The sequence below is a fragment of the Canis lupus genome, chromosome 16 (assembly GCF_011100685.1).
Source record: "Canis lupus familiaris isolate Mischka breed German Shepherd chromosome 16, alternate assembly UU_Cfam_GSD_1.0, whole genome shotgun sequence".
In the NCBI taxonomy this organism is placed as follows: domain Eukaryota; kingdom Metazoa; phylum Chordata; class Mammalia; order Carnivora; family Canidae; genus Canis; species Canis lupus.
In genome coordinates, this window is record NC_049237.1 from 27,313,960 (window position 1) to 27,332,822 (window position 18,863).

Here is an 18,863-nt window from a genome sequence, read left to right on the forward strand (position 1 = left end):
CTCAGTCTAACACGTGGCATCAGGTGCCAAGCACAGAGATGAGACCAAGACCAAATCCCTGACCTCCAGAGCTTTCCATTTGTTAATCTCTCTCCACCCCCTCTGTGCCTTCCCCTAACAGTACCACCCACATCACAAGTGTGCATTTGTGTGCCTAGGTAAGGTATATGTGAACGCCACACTCCAGCCCACAAAACAGTCCACATAGGTCCCTTTCTCCATCCTCCAAATTCTTCTTTCACATTGCATTGTATCAGGTTAAAATATGACCCCTTTCTGTCACCCCAAACAAACCCTTACTGGTTAGGTGTGTGCAGAAGACACTCAGAAAATAAACGGTTTTAGGGGCACCTAGATAGCTGAGTGGTTGAGCGTCTGCCTTTAATTTATCAGGTCATGGTCCCAGGGTCCTGGGGTTGGGCTCCCTCCTCAACGGGGAGTCTGCTTCTCTCTCTGCCTCTACCTCTCCCCCGTCATGCTATCTCATGCTCGATCGCTCTCACTGATAAGTAAATGGAATCTAAAAAGAAAAGAAAAGAAAAAAGAAAAGAAGGAAAGGAAAGGAAAGGAAAGGAAAGGAAAGGAAAGGAAGTAAAGGAAAGGAAGTAAAGGAAATGTCAAAGGACCTGAAGTTAACAGTCACATCCAAAATTCAGGTCCCTTGCTTTCTTGTGTCTTTCTTTCTTGCTTATTCCTTCCTCCTCCTTCCTTCCTTCCTTCTTCCTTCCTTCCCCTTCCTTCCCTTCCCTTCCCTTCCTTCCCTTCCCTTCCTTCCCTTCCCTTCCCTTCCTATCCCTTCCCCCTTCCCTTCCCTTCCCTTCTCTTCTCTCTTCTCTTCATCTTCTCTTCTTCTCTCTTCTCTTCTCTTCTCTTCCTTCTCTTCTCTTCCTCTTCTTCTCTTCTCTCTCTTCTCTCTTCTCTTCTCTTCTCTTCTCTTCTCTCTCTCTTCTCTTCTCTTCTTCTTCTGGATCTATAATGGCCTGTGCTGATTCTCGTTCCTAAATGCAGTACGGTAGCTTCTGCCGATATCTCTTCGTCTAATCGGTCATTCTATGTCTTTACCAATGAGCTATGCAGACTTAGCTTGACTTAGTTATAAGGAGTTTGCTTGTACATGCTCTTTTGGTCGTGTCGGGGGGTTCTGTCACGAGATGAGATAGTGAGTTTTATCAATGGGTGATCATACGCACGATCATTACAGCGGGTCCTGCATCGGAGTAAGGCGGGAAATCATCGATATGCAAACTTCGGTTTGCTTGGACGCCGTGGGCCCTGCCTGCTCCGTCCCAAATGGCATCACTCACGTGGTCGCGAGGAAGCGGTAGTTTATGGATCGCTCCACCGATTTACGCATCAGGGCAGGTTGGTGATTGCTGACATCCGCCCCTCCCTCCCCTGCCCTCCCTCCGGGGGCGTCGCCTTCATGCCCTAGCCCATACCAATCTCCAGTCCCCTCTAGAAGAAAGAAAGAAAGAAAGAAAGAAAGAAAGAAAGAGTTTCACATCCTTGCACAGTGGGTTTAGCAGGTGTAGCAACAAATGCCCACTATGAACACCTCCTCTCTCACATGCTAGAACTGTAAATTTACCTGATTCTCTCTCCCCTGGGCATTTCCCAGTTGGGTGACAACTGGATGGTTGGTTTTCCAAGAAAAAGACAAAAGCAACCTTAGTCCAAAAAGAGAAACAGGACCAGGTGTCCAAAATTCTTCCAGAAGGTATTTTACTAATCTCAGGGCTATCCTGGTCCACAAGTAGACTGAGAAAAGGCAAGTGTGTGCACAAAAAAAATGTGCACATTTTTTTCATTTCAAGAAAATGAACTCATGTAGGTAAAGCAGTATGAACAGTGCCCAACACACAGAAAGGGCTTCTAAAATGTTAGTTATTGTTGTTCATTATCATTACACAAGGGACATGAAGGAAGTCTTAAATTCCAAAGCTATATATATGTTAACTGGCCTCTCCTTGAGATTTTTTTTTTTTTTTCAGTTTCCTCATACTCAAACTGCAAATAATTCCTACCTAAGGATTAAATTGTCAAGATCAAGTAAGATAACCTATTCGGCTACTTTGAGTTGAATGAGATGGAGGTAATTAAATTGTCCACCAGTTAGAAGAGCATTTCTCAGATATTTTCCTTCAAGGGAGACAGAGGATTTGGTAAGGGGAAATGTCAGAAGACTGGGAGAGATGGAGATGGGATCTGAGGGAGAGACAAACATCTCCCACATCATACAGGGGGTCCAGCATTTTTGTGAAACAGATTGCACGATCCGTATGATTACAGTTTCCAGGGCTATTAAGCTACTTCTACCCCCACCCCACCCCCTGGGCACAACACAGAACCCCCATTCCAAATGTTGCTCCACAAGCTACAGGCCACCTATCTGACTGTCCTATGCGACCCACTGACACACTTGTATGTTTCTCCAGGAACCTAAAACACCATGAGCCTAATGGTCTTCACCCCAGCCTCCATCTAGCAAGGAGCCACTAAGAGAAAACGAAGGACTACCTAACTTAACATCTGGGGAGTCAGACACAAAATCATCTAAAACACACTTAAATAGTTTCCAGTTCCCCTCTAATATAAGCAATGCTGCTGTTCACACATGTGTGCAAAAAGCTTTTCTCATTCTTAAGATTCTTCAGCTCCTGGGAATGTTTCTAAAGAGTATGCAGTCTTTTAAGGCTCTTGTTACATCTGCCCAGATTTCTAGCCAACAATATAGATTTCACTTGCCACCACTGTATTATTTTTTTTGTGCACACACTTGCTAGAATTAAGTATTAGAATTTTTTTAGGTCTTTGCTAATATGATAGGCAAAATAATTAAATCTCTTTCTCAAAACATTTAGTAATTAAGAGTTGGAAAATGTTTGCTAATTATATTTTTCCCCCATTCTCTAATCCTACTTAAGGACATTTTCTGTTAGATAACCTATGGAGTTAACCTAGACATGAAGATAGTAATAATAAACATTAGTAAGCATTATTTTAATGTTTAACAAATGTTATTTAAAAATATTATTCAGCGGGTGCCTGGGTGGCTCAATTGGCTAAGCATCCAACTCTTAACCTCAGCTCAGGTCTCAACTCACGGCCATGAGTTCAAGCCCCACTTTGGGCTCCACCCTGGGTGTGGAGGCTACTTAAAAAATAATAAAATGAAAATATTACCCAAATAGAAAAGCAGATATTGTGACAAGAATGAAAACATACAGACTCTCACTTTATTGAGATCACAATTATAATTTCTTTTTTTTTAATTTTTTTATTTATTTATGATAGTCACACACAGAGAGAGAGAGGCAGAGACATAGGCAGAGGGAGAAGCAGGCTCCATGCACCGGGAGCCCGACGTGGGATTCGATCCCGGGTCTCCAGAATCACGCCCTGGGCCAAAGGCAGGCGCCAAACCGCTGCGCCACCCAGGGATCCCACAATTATAATTTCTATTAGTAGTTTCAGACCTGGGATTCACTGGCAACAAAAATTCAGTGAAACCTCAAAAACTGTATGCAAACATACGGCATATGTGTATGTCTATCTTTAACGGAAAGCCTATGCTTAGCTTTCATCAAAACCCCCCAAAATATCTTAAAGCAACTGCTCAAAGGTGAACCAGAGGTTTAAGAAAAAAAAATAAGTCCATGCACCCCAGGGTGAATTACAAAAAGCCTAAAAGATGCTTAAGACTCAGGAGAAAAAAAAGGGAAGTGCCACACCCAGACCTTCACCTCTTCCTGCATACCTAAGTGTGTGCATTTGTTTCTGGCACTGGCTGGACAGAAAAAGTAGGGTTTCTGTCCTTGAGAACAGTTTCTGAGGTGAGAGGAACAAAGCATATGAAGAGGAATCACTGCAGCCTGAGGTTTATTGTAGTCCAAGGAGCTTTTTTTACCCAGCACCTACTATGAACCCAGTACCATGACGGATGCAACAGTTTGAAGCAATGAATTCCAGGGGTCATCAGTAACAAGCCTCCAGGACCTACCGTGGTGGTTTCCACTCCAGCTATCCAACATTTGTAGGATTCTCCATCTCCATTCTATTCCCAACCTCAGCACTGCCCCCCTTCCCAACAGCTAAAAATCCCTGTTCTCTCCTCAGGAATCAGTCCTGTCTTTAGACACAGCCCAGCCACATTTGATTGTCGAGGCTGGGTACTACACAGTTCTAAATGATGTCATTCACCCTGTAGTCTAAATTAAAACAGTAAGTAAGTAAGTAAGAAATAAATAAATAAATAAATAAATAAATAAATAAATAAATAAATAAATAAATAAAAACAGTAAGTATCCAAAGAGTTCTAGCCCAACACTCTGCAATTGAAATTGACATTTGAGCCCTCATATTACCACTCTTAACCTGACATAGCTTCCTAATTCTGACAGCTGGGCTTATGCCAAGTTACTCAAACCAGGCTGCACTACATTTCTCATCTGGAATAACTAAATCCTCCAACCTAATACCCTTGACCTTCTATGACTGAGAAATGGGGAAATGGTGAACACTGCATGCCTTGTATTCCAAGGATTGAAATCTCATTTTGATCCTTGTCCAAGACTGACAACAGTCTACCTGCTGATAAGCTTGCTGACACCCCAAGATTAGATACCCCACTATTCCCAGATCCTGGATCTTGGTCACCATGATCCACCTGCCATCACAGCCAGTCTCCACAAGCTGGTCTCTCCCAGTTGTCTGTGGCCACACCCTCTACATCTTGGGCTCTGTACCAGGTTGCTTTTATTTTTTTTTTAAGATTTTATTTATTTATTCATGAAAGACACACAGAGAGAGGCAGAGACACAGGCAGAGGTTGAGAAGCAGGCACCATGCAAGGAGCCCAATGTGGTACTCGATCCCAGGACTCCAGGATCATACCCTGGGCCAAAGGCAGGCACTCAACCACTGAGCCACCCAGGCATCCCATCCAGGTTGTTTTTAAACAACACAAGTGAGTAGGTCCTGCTCTAGCACCTGACTACGTGTCTCCTAATAAGTTCCACAATTCTTCAGGTTTATGATCTCGAATAAATAATTTGACTTCAGACACTCTGTTTGCTCATCTGTAAAATGGAGATGGCCTCAGAGATTGCTAAGAAATTAAGTTATACTCTGCCTGTAAACTACTTAGCACTGTGCCTGTCCCATCTGAGTATCCAATAAACAGTAACACAGTAACATCCTAGGCTGCAAATTACATGTGACACAGAAGGCACATGTGACAGATCAATGACCAACACCTCAACAGTTGGAAGCCTGCCTTGTTCTGTTGCCCAGGCCTCTGTGCCTTGTCCAGGAGTCTGTGTGCTCTGCCTACAGCTGCCCTGCTCTCTGCTCTAGCTTCACTGGATAACGAGCACACGTGGCTTTCAGGCAGTTCACTGAACATACTAGGAAGTAGGTCTGAATGCCACTTAGGCATGGTGGCAAAAGCTGCTGGCACCAAACAGTAGGAATAAATCATTATACGCTTTTACCTTTTGCATAAAACACCATTTTTACCTGGAACAAGTGACTGACAAACTGTCAAACTTACTCAGGCTTAGGGATATGGTGGACCTTTCTCAAAAATGGATGAAAGGAGTCCATTTAGTCAAGCAAAATCATGAAAGTTTTTTTTTTTTTTTTTTGGCAAATGATAAATTTTGAGCTTTCAAACAAAATTAGAATTTTAAAAGGTTGCACCCTCCTCCATAAGCCAGACAGCTTTCTGTACTTAAGACTCTGTTGATGATGATCCTTGCGGTGATATTAACAAATGTGATTTTTTGATATTATAGAATAAAATATGTAAACATTTGAAAGATCTGCATACCTCAGTGCGACCACTATTTTCTTAATGACCATTGCATGCAATTACAAAATCATGCATTGGTAAAAAAGATCCATTTAAAGGGTAAAATTGACCAGTGGATTTTAATGTAGGAGTATGAAAGTTATGTTGGCTTCCAATTCCACACTGCACCTAAACATTAAGAAACTACCGTTGTCAAGTTTTGATATAGAATCAAAGAAAAATATCCACAATTATCTGAAAAAGGTATTAAAATATTCCTTTTTTCCAAATACATATCTGTATGAGGCCAGATTTTCTTCATATTCTTCAACCAAAACAACATATGGCCACAGATAGAATGCAGAAACAGATATGAGAATCCTGCTACCCTCTATTAAGCAAGCCATTAAAGAGATTTACAAAAACAAAACAAAAAAACCCAATGCTACTTTTGTTGCTTTATTTTAGAAATAGACCTGTTTTTCATAAATATTATGCTTGTGCTAATATAAATGAGTTTTTAGTTGCTATCTGAAAATAAATTAATATGTATTCTCAATGATTTTTACTCTACATCCTTCTCGATTTTCCATTCTCTTTGAGTTAGGTGCCATCAACGGACTTGTCTGTTCGCTCATTTGTCTATTTCAGGGAGATGCTACTGTTCTTTTATCCCAGAAATGTGGAAGCAAGAGGCAAAGGAGGACAGATGTGATGAGAATCTTCTAGTCAATGTGCACACGTTTTGTGCAAAAGTGTTTTGAGTATCATTTTTGTTGGGGTTCATGTTTCCCAAATCACTCTCTCTAGTCCAAAGCTCTTACCCAGCATAACTGTTTACATGACAAATATTTAGTACCGCCCGTGTGTCAGGCACTGTCTCTCTAAGGACCTTCATGTCAACTCGAATGTCCCATAGACACTATCAACCCAGAATCCCCAAAACCAAGGTGGTCTTTATGCTCACTGGTTCTTCTTCCTATTCTCTGGTCTGAGTGATTGCTGCCACCAGGCACCCTGAGGCCCAGGCCAAATACCCAGCAGCAGCTTTGCCTCCCCTAAATCCCCTCAACCCACATCTAATCCACAACCAAGTCCCAAGAAATACTCTTCAATAGCTTTTCAATTGTCCACTTTTCACCATCCATCCTAGTTCAAGCTTCCTTCATCCCTGACCTGAATTACTACAGTGGCCCCCAATCTGCTCTCCCCCCCTCCCTCCTGTCTTACCCTGCTTCATCCTGTGTATACTGTGCTGGGCCTGGAAACTCACAGCCAGCGTACCAGTAATGCAGTCAGCTTGAGAGAGATCATCCCCACTTTATGCATGAGGAAAACAAAGCTTGATCATTTGCCCAGGTAGTATTTTTAGAAGGCAAATCTGACTGGGCCACTCCCCTGGTTCAACCTCAAGGGACCCTAACCTTCAGGATAAAATGTCAGCTCTTTAACAAGGGCTATAAGGCATAGGCCCTCTGGATGGGCTTTCCAGCCTGCCATCTGCTCTGTGCTCCTTTTATCTCCAGGCTGTTTCACGTGTTGTTCCCTCTGCATGGGCCACTTTTCCCCCAACTGACTCAGGTTAAATGTGTCTTCCTTCAGGAAACCATCCCTGACTCTCTGAAACAGGGGAAGGTGCCCTTTTCATGAGTTCCCATGACAACTGCTACTCACTATACTGGTAGCACTTACCACACTGTTATTTTTGGTTTTGGGAGTTTGGGGTTTTTTGTTTTTTGTTTTTTTTTTTTTTTTTTGGTTTTTATTGCCCCATGCCTTCAGTGAGGCTGTTCCATCCTTGTAATGCATTTAGGTTCTTCCATCACAGTCTGCATACCATGCTGGAGTTACCGGACCTCCTGAGTGATTTTTTTAAATTCACATAAAGTTTTTTACTCTTTACTCTTCCCTGTGCTATAACATTCTATTTCATGCATCTACAACTACAGTAACCATATAGAATAGTTTCACTGCCCTAAAAACTCCCCTGTGTTCATCTACCCAACACTCCCTTCCCAAGCCCATCACAGTTTTAATTGCCTGTTTACTTGACTCTCTCTCTCCCTCTGGTTCAGATCTGTTCAATTTAACACTGTGTCCCCAGTATGAGGCAAGATGCCTGGCATTCTAAGGATACTCTAGAGATCCCTGTTAAACGCAAGAACTGGAAACTCTTTTGAACCTACTGTTTCAACTTTGTCCTTGAATTACAATGGAACCAGCTCTAACAACCCCAGTAATGTGATCCACAGCTCCCTCATGCTATCTCTTCCCTAAAGACACATGCTTCAGTGAATGAATGGAGCCCACAGGTAAAGACTGCTAGCATGTCAGCTCAGCTCGAGGTAGGAGGACCAGCTCAGACAGCTCAAGACTATGGAGCTGCTGCCCAAGAAACCAGGGAGGGATAGCTCTGTGGATAGGACAGTACTCAGGGGGACTGACACTTGGAACAAAGAAAGAGCACTGGAAACCCTGAAAAGCCTTGGCTGAGGAGTCCCACATCTAAAGCATCGCATCACATGGCAGTCTGTATGCCAGAGATGCAGCATCATCACAATGCTGTGTGGATCAAGGCATGCTCTGTGTACTGCTAGGCCAGCTCGGATATGGACTTGGCACTGAAAGCCTGGGCCCTGCTCGGGTATCTGCCTTTCTCCCTCCTATGATTTGAGAAAGAGCTGGGAGGACTCCAAAGCTGTGGGTGGAGGGAGAAGCTTCTGGTAGCTGAACTGTCAGAGCCCAAACAATGACTTTCTCTGTGCAGCTGGGCTTTGCACCTGGTGCCTGCACAGGGCCCTCTGTGCTTTTGTCCTTCCACACACAGTGATGTCTACACAGGCGGGGCTTATAAATACCCTCCAAAGGAGAAGTGAAACCACTGGCTAGTTCTCCTTTTCTCTGCTTAGTTGGCGCCCAGCAGCTGAGAGCAGCTGGTACAAACTCACATTCCCCAGTTCAGAGGCTCAACCTGCTCTTATTATTTTATGGTTGGAAAGCTTCTGGCAAACATCCTGTTTAGAATAAAATGGGACTCAGACTGACTACCAGGGGCTAAATTTACCACCTAGAAACTTCAAACAAAATAAAAGAGAAAGCAGAGGTAAGGGTGAGACCCATTACCACACCATTCACAGAGACAGAACACCAGACTCTTCTCAGAGTGACCTTTTTACCTGTATGTAGAAGGTCCTGGAGCTTGTGATGATTTCAAACAGGTTGTCCCTCATTAAGAGATCACTAGACAAAGAGAAAGAAAGTTACCAGGCATGCCTGCACACACACGTTTAGGACCTGATTCATCCTAAGTCAAGGCTCCAGTGTCCTCTAGCATGGAAGGGGGCTCCCAGGTCATTCCTCCTCCAGTCTCTGCCTCAAGAAAACATGAGGGGGTCTCCTCTAGCTTCACTTCCTACAGGCTTTCAGGAGGCTTCACCATCTGCATGGAAACCACACACATACACCCTACCACCAGTTCTAACAAGATAAAGCTCCTTTTCTTCCCTCTAAAACTTCCTGCCTAATATCTACCACATCCCATAACACCTACAGTTGTGTGTTTGGGGGGAGTATTTTTATATTATTTTTAAAGACATTTATTTGAGAGAGACAGACAAACAGACAGACGGTAAGGGAGGAGCAGAGAGAAAGGGAGAGGGAGAGAATCTCAGGCAGACTGTTTGCTGCACTCAGAGCCTGATGCAAGGCTCCAAACCGGGCTCCATCTCACAACCCTGAGATCATGATCCCAGTTGAAACCAAGACTCAGATGCCTAATCTACTAAGACACCAGGTGCCCCCCCCGGGGGGGGGGGGTTAGTGGCTAAGATGTATAGTTCTTTGTGCAAAGCACTGCTTTAAGTGGTTTTTTCAGGATCAAGCAGATAAACATTTTATTGGTTTTATAAATATGTAAATATAATCCATCAATTATTTTACATATTTATTGCCATGTAAAATATTATTTATATATAAATATATAAATACATATAGAAAGATTTATCATATAACATTTTATTAGCTCTAGGTATGCAACATAATAATCCAGTATTTGTATATATTGTAAATTGACACCACAAGAGGGCTAGTTGACATCTGTCACCACATAGTTACAAGTTCTTTTTTTCTTGTGATGAGAACTTTCAAGGTCTACTCTCTTGGCAACTTTCAAATATGCAATATAGCATTATTAATTATAGCTACCATACTGTACATTACATCCCTAGGTCTTATTTATTTTATAAACGGAAGTTTATACCTTTTGATACCCTTTACCCACTCCCAGCAACCACCAATCTGTTCTTTGAGTGCTTCTGTGTGTGCTATTCCAATCAATCTTCACCATAATCCAATAAAGAACTTAAGATTCTCCCCACCTTGTGGACGAGGAAACCCAGGCTCAGAGAGGTTAGGTGACTTATCCATGGTGCCAAAGTTAGTAAACAGCAGAGCAAGGATTTGAACCCAGTTCTGACTCCAGAGTCTATGCTTTTAATCACTCCACCACCACTTGCCTCTCCTAAGAGAACCAACTCCCATTTCCAAAGCCTTCCTCCCTATACCATCAGTTTCATTAAATTCCTGCTCTATGGGGGTGCCTGGGTGGCTCAGTGTTAAGCATCTGCCTTTGGTTCAGGTCATGATCTCAGGGTCCTGAGATTGAGCCCTACATTGGGCCCCCTGCTCACCAGGGAGTCTGTTTCTCCCTCTCCCTTTGCCCCTCCTCCTCCATTCATGCTTTTGCATGCTCTCTCTCTCAAATAAATAAAATCTTTAAAACTTAAAAAAAAAAAAAAAAAAAGAAAAAGAAATTCCCTCTCTGTGCCACCCTGCACTGGGGTGAGACAGGGAGCTAAGGAGAAACAGAAGGAGAGAATAGACTACTTTAAGATGCTTCAAATCGGGGATGAGTTTGGGAAGAAGAATCCTGACTTCTGCAGGGAAGAAGGTGAGAAGGAGCTAGCGCTCACAGACACACCTCAAACCTGCCAAAATTATTTGCAGTGTTAAGTGCCCGCTGTGTGTATCCAGGTCTAATGCTTTCCCAATGAAAGAACCAAAAATAAAGCAAAACTATACAATTAGATGTTAGACTGGTGTTGTCCACCAAGAGTGAGAATAATTCCAAAAAAGGATTGATCACAGGCAGAGTTGGTTTCATGAATTAGTTGGTTTCATGAATTAGGACATGGCCAGCATGGGGCCAGCGCGACAGGGCACTGGGCAATGGAGGAGTATGAGACTAAAGACCCACGCAAGAAGGGACAGCAGGATGGAGGTCAGAAAGACCTGGGGTCATTTAGACTCCACTTGGAAAAAAAGGTATCTTAGGAATATTTTCAAGTCTTTGTGAGCCTGTGTACCCCAACTGTAAAGTAGGGATGAGAAGACCTCCCTTATCAGGCTGGCCACCCCCAAGATCAGTGCATAACATATATAAAGCGTCTGCTACAATGCATATTACATAGTGGCCACTTGAAACATATTTCACTGACCGTTACTACTTTCCGAGGAGAGATGGCTCTTCTCTCTGGCTAAAATGTGTTGGTTTTTTAAATTACTCACACACACCCACAGTTCACTCATGTCATCAACTACTGAAGAGGTAAAAGCAAAGCAAGGAGGAAATCCCCAGCCTTGTCACATCTACTTCTCAGGCTACATGTTGCCTTTCAATTCAATTCAGTTCAGTTCAATTAAACTTAAATTAACAAATGTTTGTTGAGTCCACAGATGTCCTAAAGCTTACTGACTGGGTATAGGGAAGCTGCACGGTCTCATAGGCCTAGAACCTACAGAGCTATGGGGACTTCCTCCCTTGATCATCTTCAGCAGCCTTAATTCCTTCACTAAGAAGTCAGCCTGACTCTGGCAGTAAGGGACTTAGGAGAGGTGCATAGCACTCCTGGGGCTGAATGTCACCTGTGCTCCCTAAGCTGCCTGGCGTGCCCAGGTGGTCGTACACCTACCTGTCTGCACAGGCCCTCTGGAGTCAGGGGAGTCAGGAACTGTCTCTGGCAATGAGTCATGTCCAATCTTTCCTCTGCTCACCATCAACCCCTGAAACCACGTTTCTGGAACTTCCATCTATGGCGACTTGCATGGATTACAAATCATGACTGGGAACTTCCCTAATGTCTACTCTGCAACTGTCATCTGCAAGAGTCAGGACAGCCTAGTTCAGTCCCTGTTTCCTTGGGTCATGTGGCATTTGTCAGCATGCGAGACTTGTCCCATGTCTTCATGTGAGAACAGTCTGCCTGCAGCCAATAGGGACCATCAGTCCCTGATAATGCTGGCTCTGCACTGCACAGCCCATGGGATGGAGACACAGTCTCTAAAGACTGCAGATTAAGGGGCAAAAGGAGGATTTCTAGATGCCCAGATACCCTTGGGTTTCTCAAGTTTAGCCCTAAGAGCATCTATATCTGTACTGGATTATGGGAGAGCCCTTCCCTAGGTGCCCAGATCCCAGACTCATCCCATGCACCATTGCATTGGGAGGTAAACCATTTCTTAGTGAGAAGCAGTAACGTCCAAAGGGAGGCACAGAGAGGTGCTATGAACTACCCTTGAGTTAAGGGGATGTCAGGGACTTTGTCAAAAGGAGAAGAAGGCATAAGAAGTTCAGGGAAGAGGTAATAGCATAATCAGTGATCTAACCAGAAGTGCTGATAAGACTGACCTTAAGGGCACAGTCCCCGCTCTGAGCCCTCCATCTCCTAAGCAATAAGCATCTAACTCTAACACATCCCAACACCACTTTCTTCTTTGTTCCTATATTCTTTCTCTCCACCAGAAAATTATTTTATAGGCTCAGCCCACCTCGGGAGCCAGAGTAAGGTAGTGGGAAAAGATAGGCTTGCACTGTATGATCCCTTAGCTGCATCAATTTGGATGTGGTAAGATATCCACCCCTGTCCTGTGCATGGAGAAAGATTCCTGAATAGAGCCTCAGACGGATAGTAAATAAAGATTTAAGCAGGCAAATAGGGTTTCTGATCAGAAAAGAATAAGCACAGATGATTACCCAGATTTGACCAGACACTCATGAGTCTTGAGAACATCCTTGAGAAATATAGTGCGCAGTGGTTCTCGGTCCTGGCAGAAAAAAATAAGTAAAGATAGATAAGTGAGGCTATCCACGTAATGCCAGAGCCCAGACCAGTTGACCAATGTACCTTTCTGGTCAGAGATGGTTGGCTAAAACCAGGTGCAAACAGGCAAGGTCTCAAAATAACTATCAAGAGAGGAAAAAATTCTAAGAAGATGCTCTGTGGCCCTGACTACAGAGCAGCTTGCTGTTTAGAGGGAAGGAGGAAATTAAGGCCATGCTGTTCTATCAGTGTAAGGAAACACACACAGGTGGATAGACAGAAGACAGGGGCACCTCTTAAGCCTGTGCATGTGTCTGCATCTGTAATCAGGCATGCACGTGTGGGTGTTATCCACATGCCTCTTGCTTCCATGACCTATCAGAAGGGCTCCAGAACGACTACAAACCTGCTCACACTTGAAGTAGCAGATAGTGAAGTCATCAAGTGCAAAGAAGCGACGCTTCCAGCTCTTCCGCTGAAATAAAAAGAACAGGACATTAAGAAGAGGCCCCAGCATTCCAGAGGGTATTCTAGTTCTATGCTTCTGGGTACCTGGCCAGAAGGAAGCTGGGCTCCCACACTCAGACTTGGGGCTGAGGTAGGGCTGGCAGCGGTGGGGGTGTGGGGGGAGCCTACAAAGACTTCTATCAGGGGCAATGCCTCCAACATGCAGGGGTGAATGTTAAGTTGCAAACCTCCCACCGGGTTGGGAGGTAGTTAGTGCCAAGGAAGGCAGCTCCTCCGTCCAACCAGCTCTCCCCCGTGCCCTGCCCACACCCACTGCTCCCAGGCCTCACCAAGACCCACTTGAGCCCCAGCACCAACACTCACCACATTCCCTTGCTTCACACAGTAGCCACTCTTAATGAGGGGGGGCCCGGAAGGAACACGGCTGCCCGTCGTGGGGATGTAACTCTGAGACCTTCGAAGGATGGCATGGGACCCAGGCTCACTCCCTTCCTGCCCATCCCCACCATTCTACAAGGAAACAGCAACAGGATTAGCACCTCCCCTTGTTCCTCAGGCAGCAAACGTGTGCTTCACGAAGCCCCCCCCTGGCGAATCCTCTCTTGCCTCTTTACCCAGGGTGGCAGTTAACAAAGAAATAAACAAGAAAGCAAACATTCACTTTGCTTCTGTCAGGCACCATACTGGTGATCTCACAGAACAAGGCTCGGGAACGTGGGGCAGACCCAGGAGAAAGGTAAGGACAGAGAATACAAACCAGGTGAGAAGACAAACACCCTAATGGAAGGAGGGACAGTAGGCTTCTTTCCAGGCTCATCTGCCTGCCCCAGCCCCATTTCCCATGTGACTTACAAGTGCTGGTCTCCCATGCAGGGTGTAGGACATACTGTCCACACAGCCCCAAGATGCAGTGGCCCTGATTTCTGCACTGCCCTTATTCATGCCCACCCCTGTCCTGGATTTTCTTCACTACTCCATCTGCACTGACTCCCCCACCGTCAACTATCTATCCTCTGTGCTACCCTCTTCTATGCATATCACTGGCATAGATGCTCCCATACACCCCACCCCCAGGCAGTCCCAGGCCCCAGCACCTGGTTGATGGGCGTGTGTACCACCACCCCTCCGATGATCTCTGTCTTGTAGGCCACCTGTGGCTTCTTCTCTAGGGCTGGAGGAGCTGCTAGGCTTTTTATAACTTCGGTAGTCAGGGGCAGGCTCCCAACTTTGGGTACCTGGGAAGAAAGACAGCTTAGGAAAAGGAGACAAAAGAACATTGGAGAAGGGGCAAGAAAACCTACTGTACCAAATTATAGTAAGACCTCCTCTCTTTCCCAGCCCCTTCATCAACCCAAACCTGAATAGGAGGAACTCTGCCAGCAGACCTCTCTATACACACACACACACACACACACACACACACACACACATATGCACAAGTACTGAGCACCTGCTATGAGCCAGCCCTACCCTGATTGCAGACCCAAGATAAAACAGCAAACAGGCATGTCCTGCCCTCTCAGCACGGACATTCTAATAGCAGAGACTGACCAATAAATGCAGAGCCAAATAAGCATCAGAATAATTACAAATCACGATGAGTACTGTAAAGAAAATAAACAGGCGCTGAGATCAAGAGCAACAGGGGAACTACTCTGAAATGCAGTGGTTAGCAGAGGTCTCCTGAGAAGGAGATGCTGGCACAGCAGCCTGGAGATAAACAGGAAAAAAGGATGTAAGGAGGAGAAAGCACGGGAGGCCGACGAACAGGTAACATACATGTGGGATACGGTACAGAATTAAGGGAGCCTGAGTTTCAGAGCCCAAGGACCTGGGGAAACCAACTCCTGACTGTCACTAACTCACTCAGCAACTTTCAGCAAATCGTTGAACCTCTCTCTTGCCCAAAACTGTCCCATGTAGAAAATGAAAAGGGTAATAATATTCGTTTCATAGAGTCATTATACTTATTAAATGACCAAGTATATATATTTAAAAAACTTCAGAAATACAAAAATATAAAAGTACATTGAACAATGCAGGGGATAAGGACACTGACACCTACACAGTCAAAACTCCATGTATAACCTTCAACGCCCCCTAAATTTAACTACTAACATCCTATTGTTGACCAGAAGTCTTACTGATTACCTAAATCATCAACTAACACATATTTTGTGTTCTATGGATTATATGTATTATTAATACATGTTCGTTCTTCATATTATACACTGTATTCTGAAAATAAAATAAGCTAGAGAAAAGAAATGTTATTAAGAAAATCATAAGGAATAGAAAATGCATTTTCATTCCTGTTAAAAATCTGCATATAAGTAGACCCATGTAGTTCAAACCCATTTGTTCAAGGGTCAAAAGCATTACAAAATATTTTATTTATTTATTTTTAAAGATCTTATTTATTTGAGAGAGTGAGCAGAAGCACATGCCATGGAGAAAGACAATAAGGGAGAAGCAGACTCCCTACTGAGCAAGGAGCTCAGACTTGACCTCAATCCCAGGACCCCAGGGGTCATGACCTAAGCCGAAGGCAGACACTTAACCAACTGAGCCACCCAGGTGCCCCTACCAAATATTTTAATTAACATTTCACAAATGGCACTAACATTTACAAACAGCCCTTTACGAAAAGTTATCTCTATTCCTCTCTGTGGCAGAATTGGGGCACCACAGGCAATCACATAATCAAAGAATTTTTATGGCTCCTTGACACCATAGCCCACAGACTGAAAACTGGTGGCCTGAAGACAGATTCTGGCCAAACTGTGGTTTGTTGGTCCTATGCAGTGTGTTTTTCAACCTACATTTAAAATTTGGGATATTTCATCTAAAAATCCAGACTTCCAGCCAAGTGGCGATTCTCTTTAGAGATGGAGAACATTCTTTGGTTTGCCACTGTCCCTCCTCTGCTCCCCAATACCGAGACCACGAGTCAGATGCTGTTTATCCTCATTTATGTCACTTTCCTTTCTCCTTACTGACTTTACTGGCAATTCCCATGAAATCTTTCATTTTGCAAGAAAATAGAAGAAGCCAAGGCCAGTCAAGTCAATCACGCAAAGCCATGGTTAATAAACTGGACAGAGACTAGACCCAAACTGCCCACTGAGGCAATGTCCACAGCATTATGGAGCCTGTCCTTCACAAGAGCTCAGCACCTGTGTGGATCTGTAGACTCCATGAGTAACACTAATATCTTCACTGCTTCTACAGCCTCAGGAATCAAAAGGACCCAAGAATCCAGACCTTTCAAGAGCTCATGGCTCAGGGCCTTGGGAGAACTTTGCCAAGGATGAGACCGAGGACCGCTCCATTCAATGTCTGTACAAAGAAGTAAGAGCACCATGATGACACTGGAGCCCCAGAAAGAAGAAGAGAACTCTTCTTCTTCCTGGCCTGTATATTCCATTTACATAGACAAGGGTGACCTCCGCCCACCAGCTCTCCAGATGGAGCCAGAAATCCACCTTCTCCTTCCCTCCTGTCTGAACAGCAGTTCCCACTTCTGTGGGCCCCATTCAATGCCAGGCAGTGTGCCAAACTCTGCTGCATGATTTCTATCTCAAGCAATCTTATGAAGTAGGCATTATCATCTCCATTTTATAGATGAGATAAATGAAAGCTCATTAAAATGAAGTAAGTTTCCCCTAGGACTGCCTGACTCTCCATTGCTCAATGTCCTACTACCTACCTATGCCACCCTTTCTTTCCCTGAACTTTGCTATTGTGTGAGAGGATTCCTTTAAGGATGCTGATTATTGTTGGGATGTTTAGTGATATCATCACCGTGAAACAACAGAAACTTCCCACCAAATGACCTAAAGGAATTCTACCAAAGAAGGAGTAAAGTAGCCTTTTAGAGTTCCAGTGGCCAGAAAAGGATTTATATTAGCTTAGCTATTGTGTTGCCTCTCAGAATCTTGTCAGCCCTTATATTGTGGGCTACTCTTGACTGTCTGCCCAGAATCTCTCCAAAGTTTCCTGAGACTGAATCAGCCTATGGAGGACAAACTCAACAATAACTCTGCCCCAGAACTTGGAAACAAGGTCATTCTTTTGGTTTGTCCATATCCCTAGAGGCCTAAATTCAAAGTGTGCCTCTTCCATCCATCTGTGGAGTATCCTCTGATGAGGGAGAGCCTTATGACTCTCCTTTGCAATATGAAATGAAAATTACAGAGACACAAGGCACCTGGCTGGCTCCATTGGTGGAGCATGTGACTCTTCATCTCAGGGTTGTAAGTTCGAGCCCCATGTTGGGTGTAGAGATTACTTAAGTAAAAAAGAAAAGAAAGAAAGAAAATTATAGGGACTCATCTTACTTCCCATCAGGCATGGCTAGACTGCAATGAGGAATAATCAAAGGGGGTAGGGAGACTGTGCTTTACTTTTACTGCTCAATTTTCAGCTGTTTTGGGAAATAATGTCCCACTAAAATCATCTATGCATAAACTCAGAATGGACCTTATTTAGAAATAGGGTTTTGGCAGATGTAGTTAAATTAAGATCAAGTCATACTGGTTTAGAGTGGGCCGCCCGAAGTCCAATGACTGATGTCCTTATCAGAAGAAGAGAGAACAAAGGGACCCACAGGCCATACAATGATGTAGGCAGAGATAGGAGTAATGCAGCTACAAGCCAGGACACACCAAGGACTGCCCAGAGCCACCAGAAGCTGGAAAAGGACAGGAAGGATTCTCCCCTAGGGATAGAAGCCTCCCATTTGCTACAGTCATCTCCCAAAACTAAAATAGGAATACTAATACTCAAGTGAGAATCCAATTCCTTAAATACCATATGTCAATCATTTCTTCAATGACAAGGACCTACTGGCCTTGGCACAAAATGAACAGTGATCTGTGGGCAAAAAAAGTGGATCCGTCCTGCCTCCTTGACCTAGGGGAAGTCACTGTAATCTCTAGGCATTCCCATTGCCTCATTTGTAAATGAGAATAATAATGCTTGCCCTCTCTACCTAAGGCTCTTATATGAAATTAAAATAAAACCATATATGTAAAAGTGGTGTATAATCTAACATAATTTACAACTGTTGTTCTTTTTAAATATTTTCATAAATTCTTTTAGGTCTTAAAAGTCATTGTGTCCTGGGTTTGAATCTCAGCTCTACCATTTACTCACCTCTAGACTTTGGGCAAGACTCTGATTTCCATTTTTTTAATCTAAAAAAAAAAATGGTGGTAAAACTACTTATCTTACAAGAGTGATATGAGAGGGGTGAATAATATGGTATATGTGAAAGCTTGGCTCAATACATGACCTGTTCCTTCTTTTATCTCTGTATTCCCCCCAGTGCCTGATACTTCACTTTGTATGTAATGCGCCTTAAAATGAGTATGCATGCCACTGATGTGGTGGTGCCCAGCCCCACATCCTCCCTCTTCCCAGCCTCCCTGAGAAAGAACACAAGATACAATATGATATGGCAATGGAGAAAGGAGTAAACCCTTACAGGGTACAGACAGATTAGG

The 18,863-nt window shown here is 43.9% G+C and overlaps 1 protein-coding gene across 6 annotated transcripts in view; it reads right to left on the reverse strand.

Moving 5' to 3' along the window:
* Positions 1-18,863, reverse strand: part of PLEKHA2 (pleckstrin homology domain containing A2) — a 76,056-nt gene that overhangs the window by 5,169 nt on the left and 52,024 nt on the right. For all 6 annotated transcript variants that reach the window (XM_038560030.1, XM_038560028.1, XM_038560032.1 and 3 more), the window contains 5 exons: positions 14,451-14,591; positions 13,720-13,866; positions 13,295-13,363; positions 12,822-12,892; positions 8,968-9,031 (listed from right to left, as the gene is read on the reverse strand). In XM_038560030.1, coding sequence (XP_038415958.1) covers positions 8,968-9,031; positions 12,822-12,892; positions 13,295-13,363; positions 13,720-13,866; positions 14,451-14,591 — 492 coding nt within the window. The remainder of the gene's footprint in view (positions 1-8,967; positions 9,032-12,821; positions 12,893-13,294; positions 13,364-13,719; positions 13,867-14,450; positions 14,592-18,863) is intronic.